Below are 17,607 nucleotides of genomic sequence, written 5' to 3'. Positions count from 1 at the left end.
GCTCTGCTTGTGTGGGCTAGATACTCCCGGTAGCTTGCCAGGCTTTCCAAGAGAGACGGAGGAATCAAACCCGGGTCGGCCACGGGCAAGGTAAACGCCCTACCTGCTGTGCCATCGCTCCAGCCTGAAAAGAAAATTAAAAAAAAAAGAAAAGAAAAAAAGCTAAAAAGAAAATTAAAAAAACCCAAGATATCAGATAAAGGACTTGTATTTAAGACATATAAAGCACCAAAAGCTCAACAACAAAGAAACCAACAAACCCATCACAAAAATAGGGAGAGGAGATAAATAGGCATTTCCATTAAGAGGACATATGCATGCCCAACAGTCACATTAAAATGTGTTCTTTTTCACTTATTAGGTAAATCCAAATCAAAAGATTAATGAGGTATCATTTCAGACTGTGAGAATGGTATATATCATAAACATAGGCAACAACCAGTGTTGGTGTAGATGTGGTAAAAAAGGAACTCTCATTAGTTGATGGTGGTAATGTTGTGTGATTCAGACACTATGGAAAAGAGTGTGGAGATTAATAAAAAAAAAGTCTTAAGATCTCCCATGTGACTTAGTAATTCTACTTCTTGGTATCTAAATATCCCCCACCAAACACAAGAAAAATTAACTTAGCACACATCTATGTTTATTGTCATGCTCAGTAAACTCACTAGGATATTGAAACAACCCAAATGTCCAACAATAAACGGATAAAGAGGTTGTGGTAATGGAATACCATGCAGCTTTTAGGATAAATGAAGTAAGGAAATTTGCTTATAAATGGATGGACATGTAGAGTATCATGCTGAATGAAATGAGTCAGAAGGAGAGGGACAGATATATAATGACTGCACTGATTTGTGGGATATAAAAAAATGGTAGGCAGCTAATATCCAAGATCAGTAAAAACAAGAGCCAGGAGGATTGGTCAGTGGTTGAAAGCTTGCCACAAGTGTGTGTGGGGCAAAGGGCAGTTAGGATAGAGAAAGGACTGGATTGGCAGCAACAGTTAGAAATGATCAGTATGGATGAGAACTGAGTGTTGTAGTAGGTAAAAGGACATACATGATAACATTTCCGTATCTGTGTTGCAAACCATAATGCCTAAAAGGAGGGAGGGGAGAGGAAAGGGGAGAGGGAAAGAGACACCTGCAACAGCAGGGGAGGGAAACGGGGACACTGGTGGTGGGAAACAGTATGGGCTGGAGCCATAGCACAGCAGTTGGGCTTTCGCCTTTCACGCAGCCAACCCGTGTTCTATTCCTCCGCCCCTCTCGGAGAGCCCGGCAAGCTACTGAGAGAATCGAGCCCGCACGGCAGAGCCTGGCAAGCTACCCATGCGTATTGCATATGCCAAAAACAGTAACAATAAGTCTCTCAATGAGACATGTTACTGTGCCCGCTTGAACAAATCGATGAGCAGTCAGTCTTATCCTTATACACTATGCAGCCCTAAGAAAAGACATTGGTCTCATACTATGTTTTTATATTCCACAAATGAATGCAATCATTCTATGTCTGTCCCTAGCCTTGTGATTCATTTCATTCAGCATGATACTCTTCATGTCCATCCATTTAAAAGCAAATTTCATGACGTTTTCTCCTGGTGGCTGTGTAGTATTCCATCGTTTAGATGTACCTAGTTCTTTATCCAGTTTTCTGTTCTTGAGGACTCAGGTTGTTTCAGTTGCAATCATGCCACAATTTGGGAGCAGGGGAGGGCACTTAAAACAGAGAAGGGGCCACTATGACAGTGATAGTAGGTATGATCACTCTGGACAAAAAGTGAGTGCTGAAAGTAGGTAATGAGGTGTGCATGATAATCTTTTAGCACCTACAAACCATAATGCCCAAAAGAAAAGAGAAAAATAGAGTGAGCACGCGAGAGAAAAGTTCCTGTTGTAGAGACAGGTGGGGAAACGGGTGGTGGAAGGGAAACTGGGTATATTGGTGGTGGGAAATGTACACTGATAAAGGGGCACTTGCTGGAATATTGTATGACTGAAACCCAATAACGAACAACTCTGTAACTATGTATTTTTATGGTGATTCAATTAAAAAGAAATAAATGAAAATGAAAACAACAAAAAAATCGAAGCCTTTCAGTTCACTGACACCTGGTTAGTGCTTGAAGATACCATGTTAAGTGAAGTAAAGAGAAGGACAAGTACTGAATGCTCTCACTGATTAGGTATGTGTAGAGTGACAAGAAACTGGAAGGTGTCAAATGATGGCAAACTCTTGGTCTTGAATTATATAAATAAGAATGCCAAGGCAGGGGTGTGTGCATGTCAGGAGAGGGAATGAGGAGTCAGATCGGCAATAACCTAAGGGCATTGATCAAGAGACTGGGACACTGCTGGTGTAGAGGTGAGGTTAACTAAATCAAAAACAGAAGAGTAAACACTATTGTAAACATGTGACCCAAATTGTCATCAGGTACTTTTTTTGAAAAAAGAAAAATCTCTTGCAGAAATGCCTCTAAACTGTGAACTAAGCTACGGCCCCATGCTGCCCTGGGAGGGAAAAGGTTTTTCTCTCTCGGCCTTTCCTTTCGCTGTGGCATGGCGACTGCCATCCCATAAGCCCACTAAACAGAGGTACGAGCTTCCAGTGATGTGAATTCTGGCAGAAATTTCTCTTGACTTAATTACTAAAATACCAGAAATCCAAAACCTCATATGCTCTTCATTCTCAGTAGTGGAAAACAAATTATCAAATGATGCCTTTTCAGCAGGTCTGATTGTTGGGGGAAAATTCCAAATAATAATAGTGAGTTTTCTGTTGAAATATTGAATGTAATCAAAGTAAAGAGAAAGTAAAGTAAAATCATCAGCCACACAGGCAGGGGTTGGGGGTGGGATGGGAGGTATACTGGAGTTCTTGGTGGTGGAACATGTGCACTGGTGAAGGGATGGGTGTTTGATCATTGTATGACTGAGACTTAAGCCTGAAAGTTTTGTAACTTTTCACATGGTGATTCAATAAAAAATAAAAAAAAATTGAAAGAATGTCCATATTGTTTTCCAGAAAGGCTGGACTAGAAATTGAGCTTCCATATTACCCTGCAATACCACTTCTGGGAATATATCCCGAGGATGCAAAACAGCACAGTAGAAATGACATTTGTACCCATATATTCATTGCAGCACTGTTCACAATAGCCAAAATCTGGAAACAACCCGAGTGCCCTAAAACAGATGACTGGTTAAAGAAACTTTAGTACATCTACACAATGGAATGCTATAAAGCTGATAGGAGATGAAGTCATGAAATTTGCTTATAAATGGATAAACATGGAGAGTATCAAGCTAAGTGAAATGAGTGAGAAAGAGAGGGACACACATGGAAGGACTGCACTCATTTGTGGTGTAAAAATTAACATCACATGAGGCTGACACCCAAGGACAGTATATACAAGGGCCAGAGGGATTTCCCCATAGCTGGAAGACTGCTTCATGAGAGTAGGGGAGAAGGAAGATGGAATAGAGAAGGGGTCACTAAGAAAATAATGGCTGGGGGAACCAGTTGGGATGGGAGATGCATGCTGAAAGTAGATAATCGACCAAACATGACGACCTCTCAGTGTCTGTGTTGCAAGCTATAATGCCCAAAAGTAGAGAGAGTGTATAGGGAATATTGTCTGCCATGGAGGCAGGGGGAGGGTGGGAAAGTGGGGGTATACCCATGATATTGGTGGTGGGGAATGTGTACTGGTGGAGGGATGGGTGTTTGATCATTTGAGATTGTAACCCAAACATGAAAGCTTGTAACTATCTCACGGTGATTCAATAAAATTTAAAAATAAAAAATAAATAAAAATTTTAAAAAATTTTAAAAAATCAAGTTTGCTAAGGAAACGGGATAGGGAGAGGGAGGGAACCTTGAATCACTGGTGGAAGGATGTTGATAGTACTAGTGGATTTGAGTTTGAACCTTGAGTACCTGAAAGTCTATAATCAAAAACTTTGTATGTAAATCATATTGCCTAAATAATTTGCTCGAGCAGGTACTAGTAATGTCTCCATTGTGAGACTTGTTACTGTTTTTGGCATTTCAAATATGCTATGGGTAGCTTGCCAGGCTCTGCCGTGTGGGCTACGTACTCTTGGTAGCTTGCTGGGCTCTCTGAGAGGGACAGAGGAATCAAAGCTGGGTTGGCCACATGCAAGGCAAATGCCCTACCCAATGTGCTATCGCTCCAGTCCAATAAAATAATAACTTAAAAATTAAAAAAATCAACAGTGCTTTGTGACCGACTGCATGATGGGATGTGGATGATATATTGTCTTCATTGTTTTTACTGCATGATTTATTTAAGAAACACCAGAAAAACAATAATGATGGGTCAGAAATATAGTACAGTGGGTTGGGCACTTGCCATCCACACATGTGATCCAGGTTCGGTCCCCAAAACTGCATATGTCCCTGAGGCCTGCTAGGAGTGATCCCTGAGCACAGAACCAGGAGCAAACCCTGAGTGTTTTCGGTGTGGCCTTAAAATAAAATAAGAATGATAATGAAAATACTTACAGCTTATAAATTTTAAAATAACTTTGCTTTTGCTGTGCATGCTGAAATCGAACACTGATGGCTCTCTGATCAACTTTGCTTGCACTCCTTTCTCTCACTCCAGGGTTGTTCTCTATAACAAGAGCTCAATCCCATTATCATTTTTATTATTATTATTAATACTATTTTCTGCTTCTCTGCCATACCCAGTGGTACTTGGTGAATTACTTCTGGCCCAAGGGAACTATGTGGTACTGGAGATCAAACCCAGAGCTCCAATGTGCATACACTCCACTCATTTAAGTTCTTTCTCTTGCCAATCATTATTATTTATGTGATTCCTTTCCCATCCCTTTGTTGTTGCCATTATGGTTGTTAGTTCAGAAGTCAAACATTTAATTGTGGCGCTCACAGACTTAGTTATGATGCTCAAACACCTGGTTGTATTATTCACCAGAGATCCTTCATTGAGTAGTTGTGCTTGCACACATTTGGCTGCAGTGTCCTGGAAACTGTGCCATCAGGACTGCACCTGGCTGTGTGAGGTGATATTTTGGATCAAACTCCAGCCTCATACCTGGAAGACAAGTGCTTTACCACTGAGCCACATGCTAAGGGCGAAACAAAACTATAGACACTGCTCCTATAACATATCTCATGTTCCTTTAGTAAATATGACATCAGGTATTCAGCGTGTAATGCTATGTTCAAGGCACAGAGGAAATTCATATAATAGCTATCTCTAGAATGGAATTTCTGTAGAATGGCTTTGTGCCTTTTCCATCACTACTGTCTTTTGGTTAGTCTGCCGTCTGAAACAGAGTGAACAGGAGTAGTCTTACACAGCAGGGAGGGGAGTTTGTGTATGTCTTTCTTTTGGATAAGAAACGAAGCGCATTAAAATAGTGTCAGCATCCATGAGCTTCCTCCTCATTATTTTCTGTTATGAGGCAGAATAAGGTGATGTGATCTACGATGTTCCAGAACAAAGTTTCCCATGAATCAAAGGCTTCCCCCTTCCTAAAAAGACACAGTTCAGTTCAGCAGAGTCCTGTGAAATATGGAGCCTCAAAGACAGTCTTGATCCACAGGGAAGTGAACAGAGTTCTCCAACCCAGCGAGTGTTAGGAGGCACATGCCACATTCAGAGTTCTTTGGTTGTTAATTTTTCACTGGTAACAATTTGGGAATATAATCTTCATAGAGACATCAAGAAGGCAGACCAATTTTTGAGAATCATTTGAAATTGCCAATATACTTACGGTTTTCTCAGTATTTTCAAAAGCTTCTCTGGCTTCTTCAAACGTGCAGACTTCTTCTTTGCATTCACGTTCAATGTTGCCTTGTCTTATTTCTTCAAAAAACCCATTTGCTCTTGGGTAGCGTTTTAATATTGAATTAGCCTTTTCGCCCGTGAGGAAAACTAAAGAGAGAGAACAGATAAAAATGACACTATAGTTTTAAAAAACATGAGGAAAGTTGTATGCAAAATCAAAACAACTAGATTCTCTTTAGAATACAGTCAAAAGAATAAATTTCTTCTGTGAGTCAACAATGAAATATCATTTAGCTCCAAACCATCACATCTGTTCTCTTCCTTATCATGTGAACAGGTCCTTTAAGTAGCAGTTGTCCTGACAGTGGGACAGTGACATCATTAACTATGTTATATTTGGACCTTAGCAAACCTCTATCTACCATGGGTGTTTAAATATAGTAATAATGATACCACTACTTAAACTCATGGCTATAAGAGGATACCAGGACCTTTTGCTGCTGGATACCAGCAGTCAAAATTCTTCTTTCTAAACTATTAGTCTTGATCCCTAAGTAAAAATAAAATCTCAACTGACATAATGATATATAACCAAAGAACATGTACTTGTATGAAACAGAGATGGCAAAGCTCTTTTAAGAAAGTGAGATAAATTTGGCCATACTTTATTGCAAGGAATACTAACGATATATTTATTCTATATGTACATATGTTAAAATATACTGTGACATTTTAATATATCAAAGTCCCTTCAAAAATTCTGAAATTCTTCAGCTTGACTTAGAGGTACTATCGACATTTAAAATGTACATTTATAATACCCACAAAAATGAATCAAGTTGAGCAAGGGTTCAAAGGGCTGTAAGCTATCAAGCCTGGGTCTCCCACATAGTTTGTATTTGGCAGGCCTTGAGGTTTGATCCCTATACACTGCAACAGAGGCTACTAGGAGTGACCTCTGAGGATGGAGCCAAGGGAACAATTCCCCAATAACACCAGATGTAGCCCAAAACACTCCCACCAAGTAAAATAAGGCCAAGGCTACACTGTATATTTGCCTATATCTCATCTCTCTCCCCTTTGGAGAAGCTCATGTTCTCCCTTGATTGATCCTCTCCTCTCTCTCTTGCTCTCTCTCGTGATTATTAACATTTAGCTCATTGGGAAATAGATTTCATTTTAAACTCTTAGCTCTGTACCAAGAGCAAGTTACCCTTTTTGATCCTTATTTATTTATCTGTTACTACGTACACTACCTTACAGGTTTAACTGAGAGAATCACATGATGTTTGTGTAAGACTGTGTATTCCAAATCATAATGCCATTGTGCAAGGAGATAGATATCCCACACAATGGGAGAAAATACACGATTAAATTCTATTTCCACATGGAGCTTCCTGTTGGAAGAGAAAGAAGCAGAAGCTTATTTTGAGGATCTGCCTTGGTACATTTTTTTTTCTCTTGAACACTTATCTCTTTATAGACAAAACTTCCTTTTTTTTCTGTGAAAGCATAATATTATGAGTGATTATGCTGTTTTACACTTCCAACTCCAGCCTGAATTTACACTGCAGGTCCTGCCTTAGGAAAGGTGCTACAGAGATAGTACAGGCTTAAGGAACCATGCAGGAGCTTGATCTAGGTTCAATCTCTACCATGTCTGGTAACCCAAGCTCTGTCAGGAGTAAGCCCTGAGCACTACCAAGTGTGGTCCAAAAAAACCAAGAAAGAAAACCAATTTAAGACTTCAATCCCAATTGAAGTTTTTAAAACAGTTGCATCCTTATTGTGGCACTGTGATTTACTATTAAAGATGGTCTCATGTATACACCGTTATCATTATCAGGAGAAACAATCCATTCATATTCTCTTATTCTCTTTCTCCTCTCTTTCTTCTCTCTCTCTCTCCTATTCCTCTAAATTAAACGTTTTACTTAAGTAAAAAACTATACTTCAATTACATTTTCCTTAAAATGTAGTACTTCTTTGAAAAGATAATACAGTGGTACCAGAGTTTCATTTCCGCTTATGCAAAGAATCAGATAATTCCTTAATCTCATAGTACACTGACACAGGACAAAGTACATTACAGATACTTCAAGATAATTAAGAAAAAGTCAACCCTTGCAAGGAATATTTTGAAATAAGTGTAAAGTTCCATCAAAAATGGCAATAGTAATGTATTTAAGGTTTATTTCATTATATAAATATATATTTAGATACATTACATATTATATATCTAAATAAGCTACAGATTACTTAGGAGTATTTAAAATATTGGACTGGATCGATAGCATAATGCGTAGGGCGTTTGCCTGCACACAGCGGACCCGGGTTCGATTCCTCTATCCCTCTAGGAGAGCCCGGCAAGCTACCGAGAGTATCCTGCCCGCACAGCAGTGCCTGGCAAGCCACCTGTGGCGTATTCGATATGCCAAAAACAGTAACAACAAGTCTCACAACGGAGACATTACTGGTGCCTGCTCGAGCAAATGGATGAACAGGATGACAGTGCTTACAGTGCTTAAATTGATATAAGCTAGGCAGCACCTATATTAATTTGAAAAATAATTTAAGACTTTCATAAGTGTTTATTCCCTTTATAATCTCATTAGAATAATCATCTATAAAATATATGAGTCACTGAGTATCATTAGAAGCAATCTTTAATAATAAAAAAATGAAGGCACTGTGAAGGAAACTGCTGAGTTATAGAATACTACTATAATATTTTGGCAATGCTTCTCATAGTTCAGACACAGCACACTCTCCCAGATAATTTATCACAAAGATTTCTGGGCCCAGCTCCCAGAGTCACTGACTTCAGGTTTGGGATAAGGCCAAGAAGTTACTTGTGTAATAGATTCCCAGGTAAGACTCGTCACACTGATCACACTCTTCGAATCATTACCTAGTAGCATCAGTACCTAGATCTTCCATTTTCCATTTGTGACTGCCTTTTGTCTAGAAATGAAACATGTATGAACACTGCCAGAAACACTTTGATTCATTATGTAGCTAATTTTGAAATAATTAATCTTGGGTTGTTGTGTGTTCAGAATAACTCTTACTACTGCCAAATTTGTCTGCAACCATAAACTTTTCACAACATTTATTTATAGGACTCCACATAGGGTCTCCACCCATTTTCAGAAGATAGGCCTTAGAAAAAACAGTTTTAAGGAGGATTTTTATGACACGCTAGGATTAAGAAATCTTAAAACTACATTTTTCAGGTATTTAATATGTATTTGGTATATATTTTATTTTATTTGTATTTTTTTGGCTTGTTGGGTCACACCTAGCGATGCTCAAGGGTTACTCCTGGCTCTGCACTCAGGAATAACTCCTGGTGGTGCTCAGAGGACCATATGGGATCAAACCCAAGTTGGCTGAGTGCAAGGCAAATGCCCTCTCCTCCTTGCTATCGTTCCGGCCCCTGGTATATATTTTAAATCTCAAGAAAAGGAATATGTTTTTGTTAGATTTGACTACTGAGTGCTTTCTAAAGGACAGTTCACTGAACATTTTCCTTGACATCAGTCTTATAAATGTATGCCCTCTGAAGTGACATTCACTTCCCCATAAAACAGGTCAACCAATACATGAAGACTATCTGATTTTCTTTGAGACTTCTCTTGTCTTGGATAAACATGATAAGCATGTCCAATTCCTTTATTTGTTGGTCATACAAAATGGACAAGTTTCGGGGCTGGAGCAATAGCACAGAGGGTAGGGCATTTGCCTTGTACGCAGCCAACCCAGGTTCGATTCCCAGCATCCCTGAGCATCGCCAGGAGTGATTCCTGAGTGCAGAGCCAGGAGTAACCCCTGTGCATCGCCAGGTGTGACCCAGAAAGCAAAAAAATAAAAATAAAATGGACAAGTTTCTGCATCACCTTTGTCTCATAAAAAAAAGTGTCTCACACTGTGTGCCAATATCTCTGTGTGGTCTTGCAACTTGAAAACTAATCAGCACTGCCTGCTTTCTTGTGAAACACAACAGATATGTTAACACAATACAAAATAATCATTGGTTTTTGGCAAACAATGATACTGTACTTAATTTTTAATCTTTTTTCGGTTGTGGGTCACACCCTGTAGCATTCTAGGGATTACTCCTGGCGGGGTTCAAGGGGACCATTTGCAGTGCAGGGGATCAAACCTGGGTCACCAGCCTTCAAAGCAAGCACCTTCCCCACTGTATTATTGTTATGGTCCCATAATATACTGTACTTTAAGCCTTTAAAAGGAAATTTTAAGAGAAAATAATTTTAGTATATGCTCTCTGGATACAAAGGGAAGTGAAGAAAAGCAAGCTACCTCCTGTAATCTGAAAGCAAGCTAATTCAGAAGGTCAAGTAACACAGTAGAGCACAAGTCTTCTAATCCCAGACTAATCAAATTGCCAAGAGCATTCCATAAACACCTTCTGAATATTTCTTGACCTGAAAGACAACATAATATACTGAGGACTTTAGATAGAATATGTTGGCAAGGAGACTTGATCTCACTTGTCAAATCTGATCAGTTAGAGGCTACCTGGAATAATATGCTACCCTGAAATAAGAAACCAGCCAGTAATAGATTTAAATGGATAGTCATATATTAGGAATATGGAGGTTATGATATTTTATATGCCCTGTCTCATCAAAATAAGCTGAAAGCCTATTGGATGGCTCTGGAAGTAGGGTTTTTTCCAATATGATAACTAAAGAGAAAGGGGGCAGCTTTTAAAGTCATACTATCTCTTTTTTTAAGCACTGGACAATTTTCTAAACAAGAGACAATTTTCCAATGCCAGAGCTTGTGCTTGGACTTATAAAATTAAAGCAGTGCTGTTTGTAACTAAAGCACTTCATAAGTTAACCCCCAACTTTCAGGAATCAAAGATCACAAGATATAATATTTATGTACCGAATATAATATATTTGAGAACACAATACTCAGCCCACCCAAACCCCAGTTACCTGTGAACATTTGTGACAAAGGGAAAATGTAAGAATACAGAATTAACAATAAAGGGTAACAAAAGTACAGGAGGATCCCCAATAGTATCAATGTGATATGCTTGAAGAAATCTTTAGGAAAACTATCATATGAATGCTCAGTTATTTGAAAATGACATTGAAGCAGAGAATCAATAAACCTGAAGAAAGCCTGGTGGGAAAAAAATGAAAGAAATTTCTTAAACAGGAGTCACTGTCACTGTCATCCCGTTGCTCATCAATTTGCTCGAGCAGGCACCAGTTAACGTCTCCATTGTGAGACTTCTTGTTACTGTTTTTGGTATATTAAATATGCCATGGATAGCTTGTCAGGCTCTGCCGTGTGGGCTAAATACTCTCGGTAGCTTGCTGGGTTCTCCGAGAGGGACGGAGGAATCGAACCCGGGTCGGCTGCGAGCAAGGCAAATGCCCTACCCACTGTGCTACTTAAGAACGTAATGAGTAAGCTTCAGGCTTAGTATGGATGAAGCTGAAAAGTGAATAATTACATTCTAAGATAAAGTATACAACTCCAGCAAGAAAGAAGACACAGAAAAGATAATAATAAAAAAAAGAAGGGATATTATTGACAATATCAAAATAAACAAGTTCTGAATCATAGGAATTCCAGAAAAAGAGAAGAAAGACTAATGAAAGAAATAATTGATAAGAATTTCCCCAATCTGAAGAGTGATATGGGGGCTCTGATCCAAGAGCCCCAAAGTCTGACAGCCAGAGTAAATCTAAACAAGATAGCACCAAGAAATTTTGTAAGCAAAATGTCAAGGACCAGAGACAAGCTCCTAACAGCAAAATGAGAAGTTAAACCTCGTGCACAATGGGGGAAAGTATTAGATTTACAGATTTCTCTAATGAAATTCTATTAGCAAAAAAAAAAGAATGGAAGAGTATATACAAAATATTGAATGAAAAGAGCCTCCAGCCAAGAATCCTAGCAAGACAGTGGTATCCCTCCTTTCACTCTGAAATATTTTCAAATAGCAGCTGAGGACAGTTAAATCTAATCTAGCTCTGTCAAGGACACTGGAAGGCCACATATAAGAAGGAAGCATCAAACAACACAAGCAGCCAGACTCCTTAGATGACAACAAAATAAATCATTTCTTTTAAATGTCAATGGTCTAAACTCTCCCATAAAATAATCTACAGAAGAACGGGACGGATAAGAAAGCAAACCCAACCTCCTGTTGCTTACAGGAGACACACTGTAAACTCACATGATGACATCTCGGATGGGAGCGGTACCGGCACCGCTCTCCGCTGAGATGTGACCCGAGTGGCCGCACTTTTGCGGCCTCTCTGTTGCTGGATGACCATGATCCCGGAGGCCAGCTAAACTACTTTTGGTACCAGCAGCTTCTTGCAGAAATGTCTCTAGACTGTGAACTTAGCCACGGCCCCATGCTGCCCCAGGAGGGAAAAGGTTTTTTTTTTCTCCACTTCCGCTTTTTCCTTGGGGTGGAGGGGTGGGGGAAGGCGTGGCGAGCGCCATCTTACAAGGACCACTAAAGAGAGGTATGAGCTTGCAATGATGCAATTTCTAAGTAACTAAGTCCTAAGTTTTTCCCTAAGAATTTTCCCTGGACTTAGTTACTAAAATACTAAAATACAGAAATCCAAAACCACGTGGCCACATATCTCACGTGAGGCCTCAACCTCATATCTCTTCATTTTCAACAATGGAAAACAAATTATCAAATGCTTCCTTTTCAGCAGGTCTGATTTTGCGGGGGAAACTCCAAACAATAATAGCGAGTTTTTTTTGTGGAAATATTGAATGTAATCAAAGTAAAGAGAAAGTAAAGTGAAAATGATCAGCTACATGGCGGGAGGGGGGCTGGGAGGGGAGGTATACTGGGGTTCTTGGTGGTGGAATATGTGCACTGGTGAAGTCATGGGTGTTCAACCATTGTATAACTGAGACTTATGCCTGAATGCTTTATAACTTTCCACATGGTGATTCAATAAAAAATAAAATTTAAAAAAACTCACATGATAAATACAGGCTAAGAGTAAATGGTTGGAAAGCATTCAGGCATATTTTAAAAAATATGGATGACCATATTGGTTTTAGACCTAATAGCATTCAAAGTAAAGAAAACACATAGGGAGGGACATTAGATACTGGTTAAAGGATCAATGGACCAAAAGGACTTAATTTCAATCTATATCTCTAGATCTAGATACATATGTGCATCAAATTGAAGGAGCAACAAGGTTTACAAAGCATAATAGACCTGAGAAGGTACATCGATGACAGTATAATAATAATGAAAACTTTAATACCCCACTCTCATTATTGGGCAGGCCAACTAGACCAAAAATTAATATTAAAAGAGCCCTAAATGAGATATTGAAATAACTGGGTCTGATAAGACAGCCATCACCTCATACCAGGGAGAATATCCTGTATCAAAACTTGTGCGAACAACCAGTGCTAGCAGGGTTGCAATGAAACATTGGGCTCAGTTGTTAATATTGTCGTCTGGTTCGACTTCTCTGGAAACAGTATGAGGAAATCTCAAAACTTAAAAGGACTGGAGGGATAATACAGCAGCTACGACACTTGCCTCACACATGGCCAACCCGGGTTTGGTCCCTGGCACCACACATGGTCCCCAGAGGGCAGCCCAGAGCAATCCAAGAACAGAGCCAGGAGTAAGCCCTAAGCACTGCTGGGTGTGGCCTCAAAACAAAAAAGAAAAATAGAAAGGTTTATTTTTTAATTTTTACATAGAACTTCAGGGGGCTGGGGATGTAGCTCAGCAATAGAGCAATTGTCTTCATTGTGTGGCTTATATGTGGCATATAGAGAAGCAAAAAAGGTTATAAACAATATCAGTAATAAATCCTGGGCACTAGATTACAGACCTGAGAGTGCCAGGTTGGGACTGGAAAGTTCGGGGTACAATGAGGTTAACCTGAAGAGACACTGGAGCATAGATGGAGGGTCTAGAGCACAAAGGTGGTGCTTCAGAGAGGTAAAAGTATGGAACAAAACAATAACTGTCAATCAACAGTGAGAGGATTGAAAGTCAAACCAGAAGTGACAAAGAGACAGTGGTGGAGGGTCACAGACACTTCGGTGGCTAGGGTTTGCAGTAATTTCAACATTATCATAAACCTATACTGTAAAAGAAAAACAGAACTTCCACATGATGCAGTGATTCTACTCCTTGGCGTCTACCCTAGAGTGCAGAAAACTTAGCCAAGATCTGGAAACAATCCACTGACTCAAAAACAGTTAAGTGTATAAAGAAATTCTGATTTACAAACACAAAGGAATACTATTCAGCTATGACAGAAGATGGATTTTTTTCCTTTACAATGTGGAAGGAACTAGAGAGCTCAAATTGAGTCAGGAGGAGGACAAATTCTCAGTGATCTCACCCATATGTGGTGCGCAATGAAACAAAGGGACTAGAAAAGGGCCAATGAAAATACAGCCAGACACTCTGCCTGCAAAACTTGCCAGGTGGGGTTGTGGAGGGGATAAAGATATAAGAACAGTGGTGAAGGAATACTAGCATTCTGATGGTGGGTGTGGTACAGTTACATAATTAATACTACTGTAAATCATGATGCAGCAATTAAAATTCATAAGGAATTTCCAGAACAATTTACGTTTATAATATCTGCAGAAAATAACACAAACTACTAGCTTAGCATAAAGTAGATGAAATCCATCAGAAAGAGTATAGGGTACAGGGCACTTGCCTTGCATACAACTGACCTGAGTTCGATCTCGGGAACCCCATATGGTCCTACTAGCCCCGCCTGCAGAGCCAGAAGTAAGCTCTGAGCACCACTAAGTGTGGCCCCCAAAACAACAAAAAAAAATAAAACACTACCCCCCCAAAAAAACCACTCAAGTATTGTGTGAAAAAGTAATATGGAACAGAAAGCACAGGTAGCAATATTCAACCTGACTCCAAGGAACGAGAGGCTGTGCAACGCCCAAGAGGCACACACATTAGGAAGAAACTGTGTGACTTAAATGGAAATATAAATATTGCTCTTTACAAATAAATTATACTACCCCTGTCACCAGAATGATCCAAATGGGTGCAACTGTTGGTGAGGGTGGGTGCTTTCTGCTTGGGGTTATTTTTTTGGTTTTGGCTCACAGAAGGTACATTTATAGCAAGAGACTGAATTTTTTTATTAAAGGGGGGTGATAGACCAAATAAGACAGCATAGTCCCCTGCACCATTTAGTCACATCACTCAATTTTAGGTTATCCTAAGTTTGCTTTTCCTCAGTTAGCCACTCTGGGTCTATGACCTTGCCTGGGAAAGAGGCCAGGAATATGAAAATTGAAATAGGGTCACTAAATAGCTAGAACACTGTTAGGCATACTGTATTAAGGAGTGAACAAAAGTAAATGAAATGCTGAGTAGAAAAGTACCTTCTTGTTCCGTCACAGAAGGAAATTACCTATAAACCCAGCTAGGACATCCTCTGACTCATATTGTAGTGATTCCTCTAGTGTCCTTGGAATTGTTCTGGGTCTCAGAAAGCCTGCTATGGAAGCCCGGTTTTTCATGTAAGACTATATACTAGAAACAGTAACAAGAAAGAATATCAAGTGGACCTAGCATTCTATTACCTTTTCTCCAATGCAAGAGTCAGGGCCTACTCTTCTAAACCCCAGAGTTCCAGAATTTCCCATGGGAAAGGTTTTGGTCAGGAAAGAAAGATGTTCTATTCCCAGGGGCTGTGGTTGTTTAATTTGAGTAACAACTGTGATCTCATTGGTATCCCAAGCTTGTTAAGTGGTACACATCATATTACACATTTAGAAAGTAAGAGAAAGAGTTGTTAAAGCAAACAGCTATGTCAGGGAGAAACAACCTTAAGCTTCGCTTCTTCATCTATAAAACTGGACTAACAGCACACCAATCTCCTAGTTATAAATGAGATAATTACAAAGCACCTTGCTCATGGCTAGGCAAAGAATGGATGCTCAATATCACAATGATTTGCTGTCACTGGCATGACTGCATCTATTCCATCAAAGGAAAAACAAAAGATTTACAAAACTGATATTAAATATATTTAGAAAATGAGAACTAAAAAGGAAGGCTAGGGTTAACTTTCAATGTGTCTATATGTTTAATTACAAGGATGCTTGTGAGTTTAGTGCCTGTGTTGAAATTTGAGATGAAATGGATTAAACTTCATGAAATGCTGTTTAAAATACATACTATCTCTGCACTGGGCTTGTCTACAGTATTTGCTGAAAATGTATAGATGGATGATTTGCAGTTGATTCAATGGAACAGGCAGCCTATTTTCAGCGATGTGTTTAATGAGGTATCAGAGATTCTCAGAAAGTGTGTGGATATTAAGAATAAAAATATTATAATTCAAATTAAGAGTTACTGAAATGAACTCAATTTTATGAACTTATAAATAAGCAATGATCGAGGTCAGGTATTGCAACTTACACTTTACTTACAAGGGAGCGCCAACTCTCAGATTAATCAAGAATCTATTCAACATCTCTCCATGAGTCTGGTTATGAAACTTGAAAGATTTACAGCACATTGAAGCTGAAAAGTAGAAGGGTCAGCAAGAAGTAAAAGCTGATTAATCTGAAGGCAGGGGAAAAGAGACACGAGGTCCTTTGTGAGTTATTTAAAGTAGGTTGTAGCCCCTTTCACACCAATAGCTCCTAAAGCTATAGGTCTCAACGATAATGAGACCTATAGCTTTGAGTGATTCTGAATCAACATTGGAGGATAATATAACATTCAGGATATTGTTTGGGAAGGTAGTAAATTATAATATCCATTTATTACTTTAGTCACTGATTTACAATCATCCTGTTAATGATGGGGTTTCATGCATATTGTGTTCTAACCCCATACCATCCGCCAGATTGTCTGCTTCCTCCCACTACTGTCTCAAGTTCCCCTGCTTAACACTGCCACCATTCACAAAACCTGCACTTCCCCCCACAAAATGTTAGAATCAGCAGTACACAAAACCAACTTATTCAAATGGGGCTATTCCTAGATAATGTATAAAGGGTGGTATAACACACTTTCAATCTGTGAGTCCACATGCTAACCCGGAAGCTATCTTTTCCTTTGGGGAAAAAAATCTCTAATGATCTTTTTTTTAGCTGCAAATTCTTCAAAGCTTTACTCAGCACATGCTAAGCTATCCACTTGTGTGAGCCATCCACTGGTCATGTGAAAACTGCCATTTGAAACTCTGTTGGTGAAGTCTATAAGACAGTGAACCTCTATTCATCAATTTTACTGCTCTGGAGGGAAGTCAAACTGCAAGATAGGAGAAAAGGGTGGTATGATGAAAAGGATGTGAATTTGTACCAGGGATACACAAGATTCCTGTCCCAGCTCTGGCACTTTAAACAGGTTGCTGCTGAATTTGTGATGTTATGGTGTTGTGCATGGTTTAAGTCCTTTCAGATGCAACTTTGAATAGTTCAAATACTGGAAAAGATTTCTGTTAAATGGAAAGAGTAGGTCATATCCAAATTCTTTGGAAATGTGAACACACTATTTTCCAGCTAAGCAGCCACTATTCCTCCAAACTAATATCAACAAAAATAACTTTTAAAAAAAGGAGAAAAATCAACAAAGGCATCTTCCCCACCAATTTTGTGCTCAGATTTATTAAAAACATACAAAAAGTCTGATGAAGCATCACATTCATCATTCATTGCTTTCTTCTAAGATGTTCTGATATTACTATTTACTCAGCTGTTCATGTTTACATTAAATGTCTTCAAGGTTTTATTCTGCTGAGATAGGTGTTGAAAATAAGTATGAAAAATAAGTG

The 17,607-nt window shown here is 39.1% G+C and overlaps 1 protein-coding gene and 1 long non-coding RNA gene across 2 annotated transcripts in view; one reads left to right on the top strand and one right to left on the bottom strand.

Annotated features, from left to right (window-relative positions):
* The window catches only part of LOC101551542 (transmembrane gamma-carboxyglutamic acid protein 1), a 129,692-nt gene that overhangs the window by 32,499 nt on the left and 79,586 nt on the right, over positions 1 to 17,607 (bottom strand). The window contains exon 3 of the mRNA XM_055122412.1: positions 5,772 to 5,932. Coding sequence (XP_054978387.1) covers positions 5,772 to 5,932 — 161 coding nt within the window. The remainder of the gene's footprint in view (positions 1 to 5,771; positions 5,933 to 17,607) is intronic.
* LOC129400023 (uncharacterized) overlaps positions 1 to 17,607 on the top strand; it is a 112,204-nt gene that overhangs the window by 25,336 nt on the left and 69,261 nt on the right. The gene's annotated exons all lie outside the window — the stretch shown is intronic.

This window comes from Sorex araneus, chromosome X (assembly GCF_027595985.1).
Source record: "Sorex araneus isolate mSorAra2 chromosome X, mSorAra2.pri, whole genome shotgun sequence".
Lineage (NCBI taxonomy): Eukaryota > Metazoa > Chordata > Mammalia > Eulipotyphla > Soricidae > Sorex > Sorex araneus.
Note: the sequence above shows the minus strand (reverse complement) of the source record. Positions and strands in the feature narration are given on the sequence as shown.